General features: G+C 44.6%; 1 protein-coding gene and 1 pseudogene across 1 annotated transcript in view; both read right to left on the bottom strand.

Moving 5' to 3' along the window:
- Nucleotides 1-545: 545 nt before the first annotated feature.
- The window catches only part of LOC139406135 (probable G-protein coupled receptor 156), a 34,883-nt gene continuing 12,210 nt past the window's right edge, over nt 546-23,218 (bottom strand). Inside the window, exons 2-9 of the mRNA XM_071148618.1 lie at nt 20,080-20,232; nt 9,513-9,640; nt 9,251-9,386; nt 8,910-9,020; nt 7,092-7,313; nt 6,738-6,974; nt 4,515-4,673; nt 546-4,211 (exon numbers count right to left, since the gene is read on the bottom strand). Of these exons, the coding sequence (XP_071004719.1) occupies nt 2,709-4,211; nt 4,515-4,673; nt 6,738-6,974; nt 7,092-7,313; nt 8,910-9,020; nt 9,251-9,386; nt 9,513-9,640; nt 20,080-20,196 (2,613 nt within the window). The 5' untranslated portion in view covers nt 20,197-20,232 and the 3' untranslated portion in view covers nt 546-2,708. The remainder of the gene's footprint in view (nt 4,212-4,514; nt 4,674-6,737; nt 6,975-7,091; nt 7,314-8,909; nt 9,021-9,250; nt 9,387-9,512; nt 9,641-20,079; nt 20,233-23,218) is intronic.
- LOC139406134 (zinc finger protein RFP-like) lies at nt 11,491-13,070 on the bottom strand (annotated as a pseudogene).

The following is a 23,218-nucleotide window of genomic DNA, read 5'->3' as shown; positions in this document are numbered from 1 at the left end:
ATGAGGGAATTATGTCTATTTTTGTGCTATGAGGGAATTATGAAACATGAAGTATGTTATTCATGTATTCTTAATGGTCTAATTAACTAGTTCAGTTACAATTAATCCAACAGGGAACAGTTTTATGGCGTCATTTTCCGTGTTTAGTAGTAGACTTTGAGTTTAGAGAATTTATCAAAGTCTATAAGGCACAGCACACACAGTAGCATCATATCAGCTTTAAATACTGTGCAGTTTCTGTATCATTAACGGCAGCAAAATAACCAATTTACATAAACTCATTCATTCTGAACATCAATGAAGTTGCATCCTCTTATTGAGAAGCATTGGCAGCCGGTTGTGGGAAAGAGAAGCAAACCTCAGGCATACTGGGTGAAGGGGGCAGGCCAATAGGTTATACAGATAATCAATCAGCTCACGGAGAATTACAATTGATTGTTTTTGGAGGCAGAGCCTCCAATTAAAATGCAATACATTCAGTACATTGTGCACTTGCACGCATGCACACAAACAGTCAAATCAATAAAAATACCAACATACAGTACTTCATTGAGGGATTTTGATGTTTGAAAAGGTAAACAAAAGCGTAAAAGTCATTACAACTCAGTCAAAATGGTTACAATGGGCCTACATATTATTTACCATATGTATTGACAGGAGGCTTCTGAGGGGAGAATGGCTCATAATAATGTCTGGAATGGAGTTAATGGAATGCTATCAAACACATGGAAACTATGTGTTTAATGTGTTTGATACCATTCCATGAATTCTGTTCCAGCCATTATTATGGTCCCCTCCTCCCCAATTAATGTGATACAGGCCACCTGTGGTATGTACAATGAGCTCCAAAAGTATTGGGGCCGTGACAATTTTTGTTGTTGTTTTGCCTCTGTACTCCAGCACTTTGGATTTGAAATGATACAATGAGTGTATTTTCATCCATATTGGGTGAACCGTTGGGAAATTACAGCACTTTTTGTACATAGTCCCCCCCATTTTAGGACACCAAATGTACTGGGACAAATTAACTTATGTGTATTAAAGTACTCAAAAGTTTAGTGTTGGTCCCACATTCCTAGCATGCAATGATTACATCAAGGTTGTGACTCTACAAACTTGGTGGATGCATTTGCTGTTTATTTTGGTCGTGTTTCAGATTATTTTGTTCCCAATATAAATAAATGGTAAATAATATATTGTGTCATTTGGAGTCACTTTTATTGTAAATAAGAATAGAATAGGTTTCTAAACACTTCCACATTAATGTGGATACTACCATGATTACAGACAGTCCTGAATGTGTCGTGAAGAATGATGAATGAGAACGTTACAGTTGCATGAATATCAAACCCCACAAAAAATGCTACCCTACCATGTCATTGTAATGGTGAGAGGTTAGAATGTCTTGGGGGTATGATATGTGTGTGTCTATAACTTTCTCACTCATGATTTATTCAGGACTATCCACAATCATGGTAGCATCCACATTAATGTAGAAGTGTTTAGACGCATTCTACTCATATTTACAAGTGACTCCAAAATGACACAATACATTATTTACCATTCATTTCTATTGGGCACAAAATAATCTGAAACACAAGAAAAACAAAAAGCAAAAGTTTGTAGAGTCACAAGCTTGCTGTAATCATTGGACTACTTTAATACATACAATACCAGTCAAACGTTTGGACACACCTACTAATTCAAGGGTATTTCTTTATTTTTACTATTTTCTACATTGTAGAATAATAGTGAAGATATAAAATCTATGACATAACACATATGGAATCATGTAGTAACCAAAAAGAGTATTAAACAAATTAAAATATATTTTATATTTGAGATTCTTCAAAGCAGCAAGGCCTTTGCCTTGATGACAGGGTTGCAAACTCTTGGCATTCTCTCAACCAGCTTCACCTGGAATGTCTCTATACCTTTGGTCCCCTAAAATATGGGGACTATGTACAAAATTGCTGTAATTTCTAAATGGTTTACTCGATATGGATGAAAATCCCCTGAAATTAAAACTGACATTCTGCACTTTAACATCCTAGTCATTATATAATTTCAATTTAAAAGTGCTGGAGTATATATCCAAAAGAACTAAACATGTGTCTCTGTCCCAATACTTTTGGAGTTCACTGTATGTGGTAACAGATAAATAAAAGTCATTTTTTTGTAACATGTAACAATCTATATGATCTACTATAAATACTGTATCATATTTAGCTACAAATATACATTTTCTATAACATCACCTAGAGACATTGGCAGTTAGAGCAATAAATGAAAGACAAAGTCAATCAATTAAAAGCAGATCCCAGACATCATACAGCAATCTCAATCCATTGAACAACACACCCCAACTTGGTCCCATTTCTAAAACACTTGCAACCAAATGAAAGAGTTTCTAAGGTGATTGTTGTGAGGTAATGTGTTGCAAGGATACTCCTCATGTAGATAAGGAAGAACATTACCATGAATGCAAAGTCAGATGTTTTGCCTTCTAAATAGCCATGTTGGATGGGTAGGCCTACAAGGAAAGCATTTACATCAGTTCACACTCAATTTACTACTTCTCAATAGCGTTACAACAGTGCGTAAACTCAATTGTTCTGCCGTGAAATGGCTATTGAAAGTAAATTACAACACAATTTGACTTGAATGATTCTTCCGCAGCACCCATTCAAATGAGGCTCCAGACAGGCTCATACGAAGGTGGGATTGAGGTCTTCCTTGAAGTTGACCACAGGGTGTGTGGAGCGGCAGAGGCCGGCGACGCCGCCGTACTCACTGTCCGAGGAGTATGAGGAGGAGCTGTCGCTGGAGGGGTGGTAGCCGTGTGGCAGGCAGGCATCGCAGTAGGGTCGGTGGTAGTAGCAGTAGTCAGCCGAGCTGCTGGAGTCTGAGTCCCAGTAACCATAAGAGTCCCTGCCACGGTCTCGGTCTAGCCCTCCCTCACCGCCCCCCTCCCCGTTTGAAGGGCCTGGGTGGGTGTGTCCTGAGAAGGGGGTGATGGAGCATTTTTGAGGGGGTGGTAGCCGGTGCTCCCACCTCGAGCCATGCCTCCCACACCTATTTGTTGCTCTATGCCCTGCCTCTTCCCATTCTTCTGAATCACTGTCTTCAGGGCGGAGGGGACTGGTCTCTGGGCCAACAGGCTCAAGCTGGGGTTGTATTTTTGAGGGGTGCTTATCTAGTTGTAAGGATCCAGCATCCCTCCTCCTTCCCCAGCGAGGAGTCTCTGACCCTGGGTAGTAACAGGGCGGAGGCCCCCCTCTGGGTTGATGGAATGGAGGTCTGCGTTTCCTCATCACGTAGGGGGAGATACTGGGGTAGCGGAAGAAGAGAGGTGGATGATGGGTGCGAGGGGCATGGAGGGAGAGAGGAGAGCGGACTGAGCGGTCGGTCGAGGAGGGCAGAGTGGGTCTCCTGATCCCCCTGCTGTGATTGGGTGAGCGGAGGGCTGTTTCCATGACAGGGACCACACTCAGTTCCTGGAGGATCTCCTGCAGATGCTCACTGCTCACAAACCCTGCCGGCCTGACGCTTGTCACCCTTGGCAACACGGGATGGCCATGGCAATCTGAGGGTTCTGACTTTCCCACCGGAAAGAGATGGGAAGAAGTAGTGACATAGTTTGACTGACAGGAGGGTGTGGTTTTTGTCCCTGCCCTCTTCCCTGGTGTCCTGACTCCTGTCCTGGAGAAGACAGAGGGCTTAGGGGAGACTGGGAGGTTAGACCTCACCCCTCCACACTGCTGCTGGGACCCAGTCCCCTCAACCTTACACCACCCTGTCTCAGTCTCCATCCCTGCACCCTGGATGTCTTGACCAAATTCTACACTCCACTGTTTAACATTCACACCATCCCCTGGGGGAGGATAGAGGTCAGGTGGAGGAGTAGAGAGAGGAGCAGAGGGAGAATCAGAAGAAGGTGTATAGATAGCAGAAGTAGTGGGAGGAGCAGACATAGGAGGTGCAGAAAAGGTAGGAGAAGAGAGGGGAGGTTCTGCTATGTCCCTGTGTGGCAGGGGAGTTGGAAGGCAGTCGGACTGCACAACTATGGTCTGGGTGAATGAGGAGTGGAGGTTGGTGGTGGAAGAGTCAATTTCCTGGTCCTCGTGGGGGTGGCTACTGGACATGAGGCACAGTAGCTTGTCTTTGGCATTGTTCACCTGCTCCTGCAGACTGTCAATCACAGCATTCTTCTGCAAAATGACAACAACAAGCTTTAAAATCCCCTTCAATACAAAAAACATTATCAACAACAATCTGGGACCTAAAGAGTTGGGTGAAAAGTTAAAGATTAAAGGTTATATGGGAAGTTAGTGATGAATAGAAGAGTACTCAGAATACAAAGCAAATGAGTTTAGGTAGGTATGTATTCTAGTGTTGAGGAGTCACAGAGATTATGTTGAATACAGGACCATGTAGGGACCTTTTTATTCACCACCTTCTATATTAGAGGGCAAGTGAGGGATAAAATACTACATCGCCTACACACTGACTACCTCATTGAGGAGCCTCTTCATGGAGTTGTTATCCCCCAGGAGGTAGTAGATCTCATCCTGGCTGTAGACAGACTGGACACTCTTACTGGGGCTGCTGAAGTACTTCGCCATTTGACTAGGATTGTTGTGCTCCTCCTCAAACCGACGCCACTGGGTCAACTGGAAAGAGGGGAGAAAGAGGGAGGGAAGAAAGGGATGCCAAGGTAGAGAAAGAGGGGGATTATGATGGATAGTCGGATAACTGTCAGACAAGTGTGCCACACCCTTGGAATCTCCAGGGGTGGGGCACTTACTTTCCGTCCAGGATGCATTCCTGTATCATTGCATCAGCTGACCACCAGCTACTTGGGGAGTCATTAATGTGTTGGGGCAGGCTGCACCATGTTGACTCATGGAGATCCAATGTGTGTTTGCATGAGTCACACTCCAGTGTTAACACACAGACACACACACAGACACACACACACGCACACGCACACACACAGAGGGACACACACACTATGACAAGGTATGGGAAACACTCACATTGCCACTCAAATTGGGCCTGGGGGTTTCTGTCTGTCTGTCTGTCTGTGATGTGTAGGGGCACGTCGATCGCGTCATACTCGTATTTGTAATATTAACTGTTTTTTCACACTTGATTTTCCTCATGATTGGAAAACCGGAAGTACACTTCAAATGCAGCCAGGTCACCCATGATACAAGTCAGAATTGAACGTCCATCCATGTCTGAGGACGTTGGGAGATGACGTGGAAACTGACCACTAGGGGCAACCGTGGGCACTGTTACCTTCAAATAGGTTTCAGGGTATTGTGGACGGGGATGGTGGATGGGCACAAGCATCTGCCTCTGATGCCAAAGGTTGCAAGTTCAAATCCAGTGATAGAAAGTTGTGTTTTTTAAATGTTTGTTTTAAGACTATCCAGAACCTTAACCCTTACCTTAACCATTCAGAGTTAATGCCTAAACTTAACCTTGAACATTTCGAAATGTGACGTTTGAGAAACATGGATGTCTAATTCTGAAGTGAGACTGAGAGCTAGTTGTTTAAATGCCGGTAAAGCCTATACATCAAGTGCACATTACTGTGCTATCACTCAGAGTACATTGTTATGTTCCTTCATTACTGTGCTATCACTCAGAGTACATTGTTATGTTCCTTCATTACTGTGCTATCACTCAGAGTACATTGTTATGTTCCTTCATTACTGTCCTATCACTCAGAGTACATTGTTATGTTCCTTCATTACTGTGCTATCACTCAGAGTACATTGTTATGTTCTTTCATTACTGTGCTATCACTCAGAGTGCTTTGTTATGTTCCTTCATTACTGTGCTATCACTCAGAGTACATTGTTATGTTCCTTCATTACTGTGCTATCACTGAGTACATTGTTATGTTCCTTCATTACTGTGCTATCACTCAGTTCCTTCATTACTGTGCTATCACTCAGAGTACATTGTTATGTTCCTTCATTACTGTGCTATCACTCAGAGTACATTGTTATGTTCCTTCATTACTGTGCTATCACTCAGTTCCTTCATTACTGTGCTATCACTCAGAGTACATTGTTATGTTCCTTCATTACTGTGCTATCACTCAGAGTGCTTTGTTATGTTCCTTCACTCATTCACACACATTGTTATACGACCCCGACAGATGAAAATGCACGATTTTCTTACTTAGTCCTATTCAATTATAAACAAAATAGGCAAAAAAACATGCCTAATACATGGCTGGCTACTACTGCCTGCATTTATTCTAAGATAGGCTAATTCACTTGCCCCATGTACTGTTTAACTTTACAGAGGAGCAAAACTTCTCCCCTGACACTTATGCCACAACATTTGTACAATCAAAATAAACAATCTACACTTGTCATTTTATTTTCTAATAATCCGTCACTCTGTAAACATGTCTGGTCCAGAATAAATAATAATAGCAAGAAAGCATGGGCTTGTTATACGGCTTGTTCTAATCCAATTGTTGTCGCAGGCTCAACCGGTACTTTACAGACAGAAAAAATAGACAATAGTTGTTTAGAGCACACAGCGCTTCACACTATTTTAGTGAAAGAGAAATGTGTGCTGGCAGCTGAAAATAACTGTTTTCCGATCACGGATCATTAGATATTCAGAATATTCTCCATATCCGTTACAATACTCGTTTTGTCAGAGTACTCGGCATACCCCTAGTGATGTGCGCTAACTGTCTCTCTCACCTGAGGTACAAACAGCATACAGTTGGTGGCGAGGGTACAGATGAAGATGGCCCCAGCCACCATACTATAGACCACATTGGGCCAGGCCTGCAGGAACCGTGACACCGGGACCCCCACTGCCGTAGACAGGGTGACCAGGCTGACCGCAGTCATGATGGTGGGGGACTGGTTGACCGGAGGGAGGCTGACGTTGCTGGTGAGACCAGCCAGGTAGGTCCCATATAGGAGCAGGCTACCCTGGAGGGACCGCAACACAACCACATTATGTTCATGACATGTTTACCATGACAAACCAACACAAACTATTTGCTCTCTTATGTTTATCTGAGTATTTCTCCCAGTTGTATGCTTTACCTTCATCACGGCGAGGAGGATATGCCACAGGTCTGAGTAGAGAGAGGAGCAGGAGTCCAGCTGAGACAGAGAGTAGGACATGTCCCTCTCCACCACCTTGACCACAGCCCCAATGGACCGAGCACATTTGACCGGGTCGGTTAGACTCCAGGCGGTGAGAACCAGCAGGTCCAGCAGAATCAACAGAGATACCAAGCCCATCAACTGGATGTCTCTGATGATCTGAAACACAGAGTTCAGTAATACACCATGCAACACATACACTCTGTGACACACAGATCATTAAACTTCTTATGGCTGGGGGGCAGTATTGAGTAGCTTGGATGAAAGGTGCCCAGAGTCAACTGCCTGCTCCTCAGTCCCAGTTGCTAATATATGCATATTATTATTAGTATTGGATAGAAAACACTCTGAAGTTTCTAAAACTGTTTGAATGATGTCTGTGAGTATAACAGAACTCATATGGCAGGCAAAAACCTGAGAAGAAATCCAAACTGGAAGTGGGAAATCTGAGGTTGGTCGATTTTCAACCCAGCCCCTATTGAATACACAGTGGGATATGGATAAAGTTGCACTTCCTAGAGCTTCCACTAGATGTCAACTGTCTTTAGAAACTTGAATGAGGCTTCTACTGTGTTGTGGAGCCAGATGGGAGCTTGAGTCAGTGGTCTGGCAGAGAGCCAGGTCCTGGTCACACGCATTTCACATGATAGCAACCTGCGTTCCATGGCTTCTCTACAGACAGAGGAATTCTCCGGTTGGAACTTTATTGACAATTTATGATAACATCCTAAAGATTGATTCTATACTTAGTTTGACAAGTTTCTTCGACCTGTAATATAACTTTTTGAAGTTTTCGTCCGACATTCGGATGGACCTGCACATGCGTTTGGATTTGTGTACTAAACGCGCTAACAAAAGTAGCTACTTGGACATAAATAATGGACAAATCAAGCATTTATTGTGGAACTAGGAACTGGGAGTGCATTCTGATGAAGATCATCAAAGGTAAGGGAAAATGTATAATGTGATTTCTGATTTCTGTTGATTCCAACATGGTGGATAATTGTATTTATTTTCTGAGCGCCGTCTCAGATTATTGCATGGTTTGCTTTTTCCGTCAAGTAAAAAAAAAATCTGACACAGCGGTTGCATTAAGGAGAGGTATGTCTATATTTCCATGTCTAAGAATTGTATTTATCGACATTTATAATGAGTATTTCTGTAAAATTATGTGGCTCTTTGCAATATCACCGGATGTTTTTGGAACTAGTGAACGTAAAAATCTATACTGAGATTTTTTTTATATAAATATGAACTTTATCAAACAAAACATACACAATACATGTAACATGAAGTCCTATGAGTGTCATCTGATGAAGATCATCAAAGGTTAGTGATTCATTTTATCTCTATTTGTGCTTTTTGTGACTCTCTTTGGCTGGAAAAATGGCTGTTTTTCTGTGAATTGGTGGTCACCTAACATAATCGTTTGTGGTGCTTTCGCTGTAAAGCCTATTTGAAATCGGACACTGTGGTGGGATTAACAACAAGATTACCTTTAAAACGGTATAAAATACATGTATGTTTGAGGAATTTGAATTATGAGATTTCTGTTGTTTTGAATTTGGCGCCCTGCACTTTCACTGGCTGTTGTCATATCGATCCCGTTAACGGGATTGCAGCCCTAAGAAGTACAAGCCTTTACCCTCCACCCTCCCCCTCTAAACACACGTACACAAAGGAGGAGTGACGAGTTACAACACCACAACACACACTTCGACCAGAGAGACAGAGTGAGAGGAGCAGCCTGCTTACCACTCTCTTGTCAGGAACACGTTGGGTGAATAATCTGTAGAGCCGCCATGTTTTCCCCAGGATGGGCACAAATACCAGAGTGCTGCCAATACACAATGTCCAGATCCTGGCCTAGGATACAACACAGTAACACCCCATAATATCACCCAATATGGCATCATCAGAATAATGTGTATGTCTGTGTGTGTCTGTGTGATACTTCAGCTCCACTATAAGTGTTGTGTTGCTTTGCCATCAGCGTTGCGTCAATGTGACGTTCTACCCGCTACACAGAATGTGTCGTTTTGAGAGTGGAGAGGGGCGGAGGGGAAGAGTGTAGCAGGGTAGTGGGTGTGTCTTACCTGGAGCATTGCTCTGGCTCCTCCCCCTTGTAGGTGGGTGCGTTCCTCAAAAGCAAATAGGAAGCCACTGCTGTAGGTGAGGATACTTCCACACAGAGTCAACACATTAAGGTTAGGACTGGACATCTTCACTATCCTGAGACAGAGAGAAATACACACACATATCAACAAAATAAAGGTAAAACTGTTCACGCCTGTCTATCGATTTGAGCAAGTGCATATGCTTTTAAACGTGGGTTTGTGTATGTGTGTGTGCATGTACCTGTTGTTCTTGAAGCGCAGGGTGAAGAGCAGGAAGCAGAAAGCCAGCAAAATGCCACAGAAGAGCATGGTCCAGACAACTGCACAGAGCACTGGGGAGAGAGACCGCCTCTGCAGCTCCCCTTCCATCTACAGTAGATATCAATCACATTTCAATTAGGAGTTCGTCGCAAATAAGAAACATGAGTAATTACCAAAACCTTTGGTATGTGTGTGTGTTTGTGTATGTTTTTAATGTGTTAAAAGTATTATATGTGTTTTTGATGCTATTATTTGCTTTTTGGAATGATTGGAGTATGCCCAAAACCTTCAACCTGTATAGTGTTTATTTTCATCACCTAAAACATTTATTGCATAGAACTTTGCAAGCCGAATGCACAGAAAAAAGACTACTTTCAAAATATATTTTTTAAATCAACTACACATTACATAAGGTCGAGAAAATATATCATACTGCAAAAGCTTCTATAACAAATAAAACTGACACAACACTCAGGCCTTTTCTCAATTGGGCAAAAGGCCATCCTCCACCCTCCCTCCTCTCTCCTCCGTGACCTGGAAACCAAGTGGTTGGCAAGGTTGGGTAGGTTACTTTCTAAATGTAATCCGTTACAGTTACCTGTCCAAAATTGTAATAAGTAACGTAATTTTGGGATTACCCAAACTTAGTAACGTAATCTGATTACATTCAGTTACTTTTAGATTACTTTCCCCTTAAGGGGCATTAGAAGAAGAATAAAATGTATGTTACCAATTGAATGACATTATTGCAGGATAAATCAATGTTAAACTTCATATAGCTGGCCATATATGGATGATTCATTTGACTTTATGGGTTGGTTATGTTGGCTTCTTCTAACCCATCGCTTTTTACTACATATAATAATACGATTAAATGTTATCTTTAAATTACATTTATTAATGTCCAAAAATGGATGTATCAACTACAGATTGCCCCTTTAAGTCTATCAAAAGTGTGCGAGTTTGAGCTTGTGTCCATTAGGCCTATGGATTATTTAAAAAAATGTATCAGCATAAATTAGATGAGCCACTTTTATTCCATAGGCTTGGAATAAAATAATTTGCCTGATGATGAGCGATTTCATGCAAGCTCATTTTTGTCCACTTTCCCTCTCCTCGCCGCCTCTCCTTCATTACCTTTGACATTTTTCAAAAAGAGACAGGGGAGAGAGAACAGAGGAGAGAGGACAGGGGAGAGAGGACAGATGAGAGAGGACAGATGAGAGAGGACAGAGGAGAGAGGACAGAGGAGAGAGGACAGAGGAGAGAGGACAGAGGAGAGAGGACAGAGGAGAGAGGACAGAGGAGAGGACAGAGAAGAGAGGACAGAGAAGAGAGGACAGAGGAGAGAGGACAGAGGAGAGAGAGGACAGAGGAGAGAGGACAGAGGACAGAGGAGATAGGACAGAGGAGAGAGAGTACAGAGGAGAGAGTACAGAGGAGAGAGAGTACAGAGGAGAGAGAGTACAGAGGAGAGAGAGTACAGAGGAGAGAGGACAGAGGAGAGAGGACAGGGGAGAGAGGACAGGGGAGAGAGAACAGAGGAGAGAGGACAGGGGAGAGAGGACAGGGGAGAGAGGACAGGGGAGAGAGGACAGGGGAGAGAGGACAGAGGAGAGAGGACAGAGGAGAGAGGACAGAGGAGAGAGGACAGAGGAGAGAGGACAGAGGAGAGAGAGCACAGAGGAGAGAGAGGACAGAGGAGAGAGGACAGAGGACAGAGAGAGGACAGAGGAGAGAGAGTACAGAGGAGAGAGGACAGAGGAGAGAGAGTACAGAGGAGAGAGGACAGAGGAGAGAGAGGACAGAGGAGAGAGAGGACAGAGGAGAGAGAGGACAGAGGAGAGAGAGTACAGAGGAGAGAGAGGACAGAGGAGAGAGAGTACAGAGGATGCAGGAGTTGCGCAAATGCAAATGAGAAAAGGCCTCAGTGTCCTCTTCTAAGTAGAGGTGGAAGTTTAAGGTGAGGAGATGAGGTCACTGACGGGAGAGATCACCAATGGCGCTGACCCCACCGTTACTCTTTCAGGGGTTGAAGTATGGACAGAGTCTCTCTGCGAAGATGTAACTGTGAATGAGTAGATATGAGACCTGGACTCCACATCATGCCCCCCTTCCCAGTCTACATACACGCCCACCCTCTGGTGCTTCTCGACCAGTGGCAGTGGGACAGGGGGGTCTGCAGAGCCCAGTACTTAGTCCTGTTCCTCAGGCTGACTGTCCAGTAGCCACGCTCAGGGTTTAGGCTATTCCCTCCTTTCTTGTTGACAGACTCTCTCCCTACTCCTATGTCCCACTCGGTCTTCCCCTTCACCTGCACCTCGTAGTAGAACCTCCCTGAGGAAAAGCCCTCCTTCCTCAGAACACTGATACCAGGGTAAAACCTCTCAGGGTTGTCAGGGAGGTTCAGCGCTGTTTTGCCGTGGGCCACTTGCTTACCGTTGTCAGAGAGGATAACTTTGGGGGAGCTGTATCAAGGTCAAGGGTCACATCCACGGCACACTGCTTAATTCTTGTAAGTTCTGTGTCACACAATCTTTTCACTTCACCTTCATGGACTTCTCAAACTGTGACCGAGCTCTACTCACAGCTCTCCTTACTGTTCTTACGTACACAACACTTTGACCAATGATCTCAGACCAGTTCTTGGTGAGAGGAGGGGTGCACAGGGATGGGAAGCTATGGATGAGGTGAAGGTGGTCCTGAGCTGCTCCAGCTCAGTGTCTCTCCTTCAGCCTGCCTCTGCTCCTTTCTGCTCCTCCCCAATCACCTCAATGAGCTCAGCCTGGCTTCTCTGAATGGAGCGCACCAGAGCAGTAAAGACCTCCAAGCTCTCCTTAATATCTCTCTCTGAATTTATTCTGCCTGATTGTACTGTGTCTTTGATGTCCTTCACTTTCTGCAGTCGACCTTGAATCATCTGCTGCATGACATCTTCCATGTTCGCTAGATGAAGCCTCCTTTTTTTCTCCCAATGGGACAGTGTTGTGTTTCTTGTGTCTTTTCTCAGTGCATACCTGACACATGTATGTCTGGTTACTTCTACAGAACAGCTCAAGAAGCTTCTGCTACCTCTTACACACTCTGTCCTCCATGTTCATCACAGGCTTGATCAGGTTGTGTTTCTTGAAGTTGGTCAGTAGGTGGTGAGTACGAAGTGAATCTCACAGTAAGAGGCCCGACACTCCAGGCAGGACTTCAAGGCCTTGCATTTCCTCCCAGTGCAGACAGGGTACTTCTCCACATTGGGCAGCTTAGGGTTGGTCTTGGTCCAGCGGTTGGTCCTGGGTAAAAAGTAGCAGTCGCACTCGTTTCAACTGACCTGATTGGCCATTTCAGATATGGAAGTATTGACTTTGAGATCAGGTGCTCTGCTGAATTTCTGCTTACACATGGGACACTGACACGGGCTGGTGGTATGCCAGGACCCATGTATGCAGTCCTTGTTGTGTCCACATGGGGTTGGGATAGTGAACACGTATAGACAGATGGGGCACAGGAACTGTTCCTGAGACAGCAGGCTGCTGGTGGAAGCCATGTCTGGGTCTGGGAAGACATCCAACAAAACCACATGGGACTTTATGAAATCTCTTGGCTCTTGACACCAGGATTTTTACTGTCATTTTTTCTCTAGTGTACGGTTGTAGACAACCACTTTACGCAGTTATGCCCAACTAGCTTTCGCAATACATGTAAACAGTGGTACTAACGTATCATTATGGTTTTAGATTTTATTCAGAATTATGGTGTTCAGGAACAAATATGTATTAAGAGATAAAAACAAGAAAGGGCACTGATTGACACTTGTTCAATGTGTCAATCAGCATAACACAGTGAAGTGTAATGTAATACAAAACTCAATTGAACTGTATTTATCCCCTTCACCATATTTAGAACTGGGCTGTGACAGGTGTTGAAGCTTGATTAAACCGCAACATAACTAAGGCCCTGTGTTCTGAGCAATCACGTGACATAGCAAGCTTTTATCCTGCATTTAAAAGAGTTATCCATAAATGAGAATTACAACAAATATTTAAGCAATTCTCTGAGGATGGTGCTTGACCATCTGATATAAAACGAAATGGGGACAGTTTGATGAAAAATCTTTGAACATAGGTTAAAATCCAGGCATGTCACATGATTGTGCAAGACACAAGGCCCTAAACATAACATACTACAGACGCAATGCAGCACAAATTAAATAACCTGTAAAAAAGCCCATGCCTTTGCACGTGACTTTCCCCACAGACTCATTAGGGTGATTTCTCCCCTTCTCAGCTGTCTATCACAACCTTCTGGTTTCCACTAATCAGAGTGCCCAAATGCACATTTGGACTGTGACCCCTCCCACTCCAGGTCAGAGTGGCCATCGCTGTCGGCAGATGAAGACGCAAGTTCCCAAGGGCCTGCATTTATATGCCCTCCAAAGAAAGATCGGTGGACCAAGATTCAGAGGTTAGATTAAGAAGGAAGAGGGGGTGTTTGCTCGATTGTGCTTGGGACATATTTTTGTTTGTTTGTACCTTTACCCCTTTTTTCTCCCCAATTTCGTGACATCCAATTAGTAGTTACAGTCTTGTCCCATCGCTGCAACTCCCCTACGGACTCATAAGAGGCGAAGGTCAAGAGCCCTGCGTCCCCCGAAACATGACCCTGCCAAGCCGCACTGCTTCTAGACACGCCAATGTGTCAGAGGAAACACCGTCCAGCTGGCAACCAGTGTCAGCTTGCATGTGCCCGCCCTGCCACAAGGAGTCACTAGAGTGTGATGGGACAAGGAAATTGATAAGAGAATTTTGTTCTTCGGGTTCATAACCCAATTTAATTGTGATTACTCAGTATGCTATGTCAGGATTTGTAAGATACTGATTGAAATGAAAACAGACAGAGGCCCAGTCTACCACAGTTAAATGTTTATTCACGGGAACGTTCTGAAGTCAAGAATACAAAGATTTGTATTCTTGAGGAAGATTTGCGTGCATCCATTAAAACCACAAGTCCATTCCTTCATATGTATCACAAAGACAACTTCTATGTGTTTGTGTGTGCTGGTGAACAAGAGCCAATAAAACTCTAGATATGGACATATCTGCCTGTAGCGAGTCAGAATCTTAACAAACAGAAATATTTACTAGCGGGTGAGGGCATTCACAGCTGACTGCTCAGACAAGCTCCAGCTAGCTGTTTTCACAAACTTCTACTCACCTCTGTGTGTGTATTCAGAAAGTGCAGCCATGTCAAAGTCAGTATATTTTGTACTCAATCTTGTAGAGCGATCTGTGAGGGAATTTTGCTATGCCTAAGCATAAAGTTCTCATTTTAGAGTGCCATTTACCATGGCTTGTCCCTGTCTCTTACTGCTAGGCTGCACTGCAGCTTCTCTCAAAGGTAAAGTACATGGATGAATTAACCCTTAACATGACTGTCAGCTGAACCATGTATCTTTATGGTTGCCATTTATCCAATACCTTCACACTTTCTGTTCATATTATGTAGGAGTTCATAACGCTGTTTTTGTTGTAGCCACAGAAGATTTACTGAGGATTTGACCAAATAACAAAGATATCGAAAAGCAGTGTGCCCATTGCAGATAATTTTATTCATGCAAAGATGATTAAATGTAATATTTTCACACACCATTTTTCAGATACAGGGGGCAGGATTAGTAAGGAGCTACATGTTCACTTTGTCATCATACAATCGTAAAAGACATCACAATAGACTCCAGAAAATGCGATTCCAGATTTCTGAGCAAGATACAATCTATATATCTACACTGAACAAACATATTAACGCAACATGTGAATTGTTGGTCCCATATTTCATTGGCTGAAAGAAAAGATCCCAGAAATGTTCCATACGCATAAAATGCTTATTTCTCTCAAATTTTGTGCACTAAATTTTACATCCCTGTTAGTGAGCATTTCTACTTTGCCAAGATGATCCATCCACCTGACAGGGGTGGCATATTAAGTTCATTAAACAGTATGATCATTACACAGGTGCACCTTGTGCTGGGGACAATAAAAGGCCACTCTAAATGTGCAGTTTTGTCACACAACACAATTCCACAGATGTCTCATGTTTTGAGGGAGCATGCAATTGGCATGCTAACTGCAGGAATGTCCACCTGAGCTGTTGCCAGAGAATTGAATGTTCATTTCTCTATCATAAGCTTCCTCCCAACGTTGTTTTAGAGGATTTGGCAGTACGTACAACCGGGGTTGGATGGATACATGTTGGCTGGGTGTGGTTGGGGAAATGGGATGAGATGAGAGGTTGGGGGTGTGAAATAATGAATTGAGAAAATGAATTGATTTGAATTTAAATATTATACCTGTAACCCCTCAACAACAACAAAATATATACCTCTCTAGTGATTGAAAATAAATCAATGTATGGAAAGTCCTGTTCTTTAGGATGTCAACGACACATGAGTGAAATCTCAATCAGATTGTCTCCCAGAGAGATGATCAATGGTGCTGACATTTTATCAATGCCACAAAACCCAAGGTTGAAGTATGGGTAAAGTGTGTCAGTGAAGGTACAACCAGTAAACAAGTTGATACGAGAACTGGTATGAGCATCGTACAAGGAGACCTCACCCTCTTCATAATCCACATAGACCCTATCGTCTGGGGCTTCTTACTCAGGGAGAGGGGGGTAGAGTCTGTGGTGCAGGCCTGGTAGACATTCCCTTTTCCCAGCTGGATAGTCCAGAGTCCATTCTCAGGCTTTTCTGCAATAACCTTTATGTTGATGGACACTCTGGCCACTCCTTCACTCCAGAGAGTATTTCCCTTCACCTGCACCTCGTAGTAGAATCTCCCTGAGGAGAAGCCCTCCTTTCCCAGGATGCTGGAAATGTGGAAAACATTTCTGGGTTGCCAGGGAGGTTTTGTCTTCTACCCGCATGTCTTGCTTGTTTCATATCTTCAGAGAGGAGAAGATTTGGGTGGGCAGTATCAAGGTCCAGAGTTACATCTACTGACCACTGCTGTATCATCTTCAGCTCAGAATCACATAACCTCTTCACTTCCTTGTTCGGTGTCTCTTCAAACTGAGAGCCAGCTCTCCTCACAGCGTTCTTCACCGTCCCAATATACTCAACACTCTTGACTCCTGATCTCCGATCAGTCCTTGGTGGTTAGTGTTGCTCAGGGATGGGAAGCTCTGGAGGGGGTGAAAGTAGTCCCTGGTGTGTGAGAGATGCTCTATCTTAGAGCTCAGTGATTTCCGTCTCCAGCTCTTTAATGAGCCCTTCAGCCTGCCTCTCCGCCGCTTTCTGCTTCTCCTCAACCGCCCCAATAAGCTCAGCCTGCCTCTCCGCTGCTTTCTGCTTCTCCTCAACCGCCTCAATAAGCTCAGCCTGGCTCTCCGCTGCTTTCTGCTTCTCCTCAACCGCCCCAATAAGCTCAGCCTGCCTCTCCGCTGCTTTCTGCTTCTCCTCAACCGCCTCAATAAGCTCAGCCTGGCTCTCTGCTGCTTTCTGCTTCTCCTCAACCGCCTCAATAAGCTCAGCCTGGCTCTCTGCTGCTTTCTGCTTCTCCTCAACCGCCCCAATAAGCTCAGCCTGCCTCTCCGCTGCTTTCTGCTTCTCCTCAACCGCCTCAATAAGCTCAGCCTGCCTCTCCGCTGCTTTCTGCTTCTCCTCAACCGCCTCAATAAGCTCAGCCTGGCTCTCTGCTGCTTTCTGCTTCTCCTCAACCGCCCCAATAAGCTCAGCCTGCCTCTCCGCTGCTTTCTGCTTCTCCTCAACCGCCTCAATAAGCTCAGCCTGGCTCTCCGCTGCTTTCTGCTTCTCCTCAACCGCCCCAATAAGCTCAGCCTGGCTCTCTGCTGCTTTCTGCTTCTCCTCAACCGCCTCAATAAGCTCAGCCTGGCTCTCTGCTGCTTTCTGCTTCTCCTCAACCGCCTCAATAAGCTCAGCCTGGCTCTCCGCTGCTTTCTGCTTCTCCTCAACCGCCTCAATAAGCTCAGCCTGGCTCTCTGCTGCTTTCTGCTTCTCCTCAACCGCCTCAATAAGCTCAGCCTGGCTCTCTGCTGCTTTCTGCTTCTCCTCAACCGCCCCAATAAGCTCAGCCTGCCTCTCTGCTGCTTTCTGCTTCTCCTCAACCGCCTCAATAAGCTCAGCCTGGCTCTCCGCTGCTTTCTGCTTCTCCTCAACCGCCCCAATAAGCTCAGCCTGCCTCTCCGCTGCTTTCTGCTTCTCCTCAACCGCCTCAATAAGCTCAGCCTGGCTCTCTGCTGCTTTCTGCTTCTCCTCAACCGCCTCAATAAGCTCAGCCTGGCTCTCTGCTGCTTTCTGCTTCTCCTCAACCGCCTCAATAAGCTCAGCCTGCCTCTCCGCTGCTTTCTGCTTCTCCTCAACCGCCTCAATAAGCTCAGCCTGGCTCTCTGCTGCTTTCTGCTTCTCCTCAACCGCCCCAATAAGCTCAGCCTGGCTCTCTGCTGCTTTCTGCTTCTCCTCAACCGCCCCAATAAGCTCAGCCTGCCTCTCCGCTGCTTTCTGCTTCTCCTCAACCGCCTCAATAAGCTCAGCCTGGCTCTCTGCTGCTTTCTGCTTCTCCTCAACCGCCTCAATAAGCTCAGCCTGCCTCTCCGCTGCTTTCTGCTTCTCCTCAACCGCCCCAATAAGCTCAGCCTGGCTCTCCGCTGCTTTCTGCTTCTCCTCAACCGCCTCAATAAGCTCAGCCTGCCTCTCCGCTGCTTTCTGCTTCTCCTCAACCGCCTCAATAAGCTCAGCCTGGCTCTCTGCTGCTTTCTGCTTCTCCTCAACCGCCTCAATAAGCTCAGCCTGGCTCTCTGCTGCTTTCTGCTTCTCCTCAACCGCCTCAATAAGCTCAGCCTGGCTCTCTGCTGCTTTCTGCTTCTCCTCAACCGCCCCAATAAGCTCAGCCTGGCTCTCTGCTGCTTTCTGCTTCTCCTCAACCGCCCCAATAAGCTCAGCCTGCCTCTCCGCTGCTTTCTGCTTCTCCTCAACCGCCTCAATAAGCTCAGCCTGCCTCTCTGCTGCTTTCTGCTTCTCCTCAACCGCCTCAATAAGCTCAGCCTGGCTACTCTCTATAGAGCGCATTCATTCTGTAAAGATCTGCAAACTTTGCTTTATCTCTTTCTCTGCATTTATTTTATTGGACTGTGCTGTTCCTTTAATCTCCTTAACTTTCTGCAGTCGACCCTGAATTATTTGCTTCACATCAACGTCCATCTTTTCCAGCTGAGCTTTCATGTCCCTGCTTTCGTCCACTAGAGAGACGATGTTGTGGGCATTGTGGTCAAGTCTCTGTGCAGAACTGACACACATATGTCTGGTCAGTCTTACAGAACTGCTCCAGAGGTCTATCATGCCTCTTACACAATCGTTCTTCAAGATTCCCCACAGGGTTGATCAGCTTGTGTTTCTTTAAAGCTGGGACATTCTTATGAGTCTCCAGGTGAGTCTCACAGTGTGAAGCCTGACAATTTAGACAAGACTTCAAGGCCTTGACCTTCCCTCCAATGCAGAAGTCGCAGTTCAGTTCTCCAGCTCCAGGTTTGGCTGCCGCTTGCTCCAAGTGGTTGGTGTCATTCCCTTGACCTGGTGCCCAGAAGCGATCAACCAGTTCAGAAATGAAAGTATTGCCCTTTGGCTCAGGTCTTTTGGGGAATGTGTGCTTACACAGTGGACACTGGCACATGACATTGGTTCTCCAGTATTCGTTGATACAAGCCACGCAGAAGTTGTGATCGCATGGGGTTGTGACTGGATTCTTGAAAACATTCCGACAGACAGAATGGAACTGATCTTCAGACAGTACAGTGCTAAATGATGCCATGCCTGTGAATAAACACAAAGTGAAATCAATTTTCCTGAACGAGTCAGCAATCTGTGTTATTTTGCCATTTACAAAATAAGTACACTTACTGTATGTATTTCCTTCTCACTTATTTAATTAATTAAATGAACAATAAAGCTGGAATTTTAAACACAGAGCAAACAAAAGAAGCTATGATACATGAGAAAATGAGAAGATTTGTTCTTTCTCTTCCCAATGGGCACACACTGGTTAGGTTGAACCAACGTGGAAGAGACGTTGAATTGAAGTCAGTGCCCAGTGGGTTCTTACCTGAGATGATGGGTGTTGTTGGCGGATCTTTTTTTTCTCTTGAATCCTGAGGACTCTGAGTGCAGGAGACTTAGTGCAAGTGCTCAAAGAAATGTATAAGGAGAAAGTGTGTTCGGACACTCAACATTCAGCTCTGCTGTTCAGTTCCATTTCAGCACCAGGCTCCTCCTGACACCACATTGAAATACATTGAGCTTCCTTTTCCATCTCTTAAAGGAGCAGATAACTTTTTATATGGGTGAACTCTCTACATACATACTTTTTCACTGTTGTAATACAATTATTCCAGAAAAATATCACAATGTTCACATTATATTTTATTAGTTTAGCTCATTAAATTGAAAAGAGATCATTTAGAAGGGTGGACACTTTGGGCAATGGGCACAGAGGTCAATACAAAGGCAAGTGTTTGTGTGTGTGTGTGCATGTGCGTGTGTTTACCGTGCTGAGGGTACATAGTCTCTGCAGTATCTCCAGGCCCTTTTGTGTATTGACTCCAGGGTGGATGAGGCAGAGTCTGGAGTCACAGTAAGAGCTGCAGTTCTGCTCTGATTCCATGGCTGGACCCAGTCTGGCAGCCCTCACACACACATCCTGAAGAACAACACACAGCTGTCATTAACTGTTTCAACACACTACAATACTACATACAGACACAGGTAAACTGAGAGGAGAGACACAAACACATATTTAATACCGTTCTTACGTGTGTTTAATAACACACAAACTCCTATTCTCTCTTCCCAGTCTCCCACCAGGGTAGAAATATTGAGTTTCACAAAACACAAGAGTGCAGAAGTAATGCTAGATTTAAAAAAAACTATACCCAAGTCTCCTACTACTATTTATTTTGATTAAGATTTATTTTATTTTGTTTATTTAGATCTTTAATCCCAGCCCCCGTCCCTGCAGGAGGCCTTTTGCCTTTTGGTAGGCCGTCATAGTAAATAAGAATTTGTCTTAACTGACTTGCCTAGTTAAATAAAGGTTAAATAAATACATAAATAAATGAAGCGCACTGCTCAATGCTCACCACAGGGTGGAGCCCTTACAAAGGTCCCAATCTAACAGGACAGGAATGGAGCCATTACAAAGGTCCCAATCTAACAGGACAGGAATGGAGCCATTACAAAGGTCCCAATCTAACAGGACAGGAATGGAGCCATTACAAAGGTCCCAATCTAACAGGACAGGAATGGTGTTAGCAGCAGCCAGTCACACTGCTCATGGGAAGTGTAGAGTAGTCTAAGGGGAAACACACTGACAGTGAACTTTGAAACACTAGATTCATATAGGAGTGTGTGGTAGGTAGGCAGAATGGAGTGTGCGGAAGGTAGCCTAGCGGTTAAGGGCATTGAGCTAGTAACTGAAAGGTCTCTGGTTGAATCCCTGAGCCGACTAGATTAAAAATCTGCCTCTGCCCCTTGAGCAAGGCACTTAACCCTAATTGCTCCTGTCACTCTGGATAAGAGTGTCTACTAAATTACTCAAATGTAAATGTTAAATTAATGTGACAGTAAAAATTACACAGCTTTGTGAATAAGGGTAGATTGGACAGACAATTACCACAGAAACTTCAGGAAAGCTACTGGGAAAGGCAATGCTTAAAAGGCCACAGCGAGGTCTGACCAAACCCGACTAAGAGCACAGGATTTGGCCAATTGGAGAGGAAGATTGCATGCTTCTGCTTGTCCTTAGTCTCCACAAAACAACACAGAGCTGAATGACATAATATATGACCACAGTTAGATGCATGTATGTGAGAGTGTATTTATTGTGCACTAGTTTCACTGTAATATCATACTGTTCTATGTGATTACCCAAAAACCACAGATGTTATTGAGCTTGACAGGTAACTTACAATGCAAGACAGTGGTCCCGCATATAAGTGAGTGTTCTGGTCCATGACAAATAAACAACAGATCCATCCATAAACCAGAACAAGCAGCAGCTAGAAGAACCATAGGATTATCTTAGGTGTTTTATGAGGTTACACCTGGGTTACACTGACATGTCACTGATATAATTATGTACAATGGAACATGACATCATACAATGTTTCGATCTGTCTTCTACAGTACCCCTTCAACAACCACACTGACTCATGGGCCACATGTCGTTTGTGTACATCTATCTTTATGTTTATAGTTTATAGTTGTGTGTATGTGCATATATGCGTGAGTGTGTGTGTGTGTGTATCTGTCTGTAACTGAGTCTAGATTAATGTGTTTATGTGTGTCCTAACTGACAATTGTGTGTGTGTGCTTTATGTGTCACTGTCTGTGTGCTGACTAAGACATCCCCAGGGCTGTAACTGTCTCTCAGTATCGATAGAGTCGCAGGCTGATGACAGGGTAGGCTACTCTCACTATGCTGTGTGACTTACATTGTTTTACTCACAGGTCTAGTGCAGTCAAAAAATGAGATACACTCAGTGGCCCGTTTTTTTTAGGTACACCCATCTAGTACCGGGTCAGATCCCCTTGTAGACTTGAAGGGATGCACCTGGTCAGCAACAATGTTTAGAGATGCTGTAGCGTTCAAATGTTGCTCAATTGGTATCAAGGGACCTAACGTGTGACAGGAAAGCATTCCCCACACCATTACACCACCGCCACCAGCCTGTACCATTGACACCAGGCAGGATGGGATCATTGACTCATGCTGCTTATGCCAAATTCTGCCTGCTATCAGCATGACGCAACAGGAAAAGTGATTTGTCGGACCAGGCAATGTTTTTCCACTCCTGAATTGTCCAGTGTTGGTGATCGCGTGCCCACTGGAGCCACTTCTTCTTGTTTTTAGCTGATAGGAGTGGAACCCGGTGTGGTCGTCTGCTGCAATAGCCCATTTGTGACAAGGACCAACAAATTGTGCTTTCCGAGATGCCTTTCTGCACACCACTGTTGTACTGCGCTGTTATATGCCTGTTTGTGGTCTGCCTGTTAACTTGCACGATTCTTGCCCTTCTCCTTCGACCTCTCATCAACGAGTTGTTTTCACCCACAGGACTGCCGCTGACTGGATGTTTTTTGTTTTTGGCACCAATTTTGGCAAATCCTAGAGACTGTTGTGCGTGAAAAGCCCAGGAGGCTGGCTGTTTCTGAGATAATGGAACCGGCGTGCCTGGCACCGACGATCATACCATGCGCAAAGCAGAGTAGGTCACTCGTTTTGCCTATTCTAATGTTCAGTCGAAGAGTAATAATGCCTTTTTATACAGCAAGCTGTAAGGATCAACGCTGGAGACAAGAAGTAAGTACAGGGAGTGAACATTTACTGGGAAAACGGACATCAAACCAAAACAAGAACAGCGTCTGGACGGGGAATATAACGACAATACAAAAATAATGCTGACACGGGGGAACCAACTGAGGAACAGACAGATAAAGAAGGGCAATTAACAAAGTAATCGAGTCCCGGTGAGACCAATATTACGCAGCTGTGCGTAATGACGGAGACAGGTGTGCGTAATGAAGGGCAGCCTGGCACCCTCGATCGCCAGAGAGGGGGAGGGGGAGCGGGAGCAGGCGTGATAGTACCACACCCTCTAGGGGCGCCACCTGGCATGCCACCTGGG

This window comes from Oncorhynchus clarkii, chromosome 3 (assembly GCF_045791955.1).
Source record: "Oncorhynchus clarkii lewisi isolate Uvic-CL-2024 chromosome 3, UVic_Ocla_1.0, whole genome shotgun sequence".
Lineage (NCBI taxonomy): Eukaryota > Metazoa > Chordata > Actinopteri > Salmoniformes > Salmonidae > Oncorhynchus > Oncorhynchus clarkii.
This window is presented reverse-complemented; position numbering and strand designations above follow the sequence as displayed.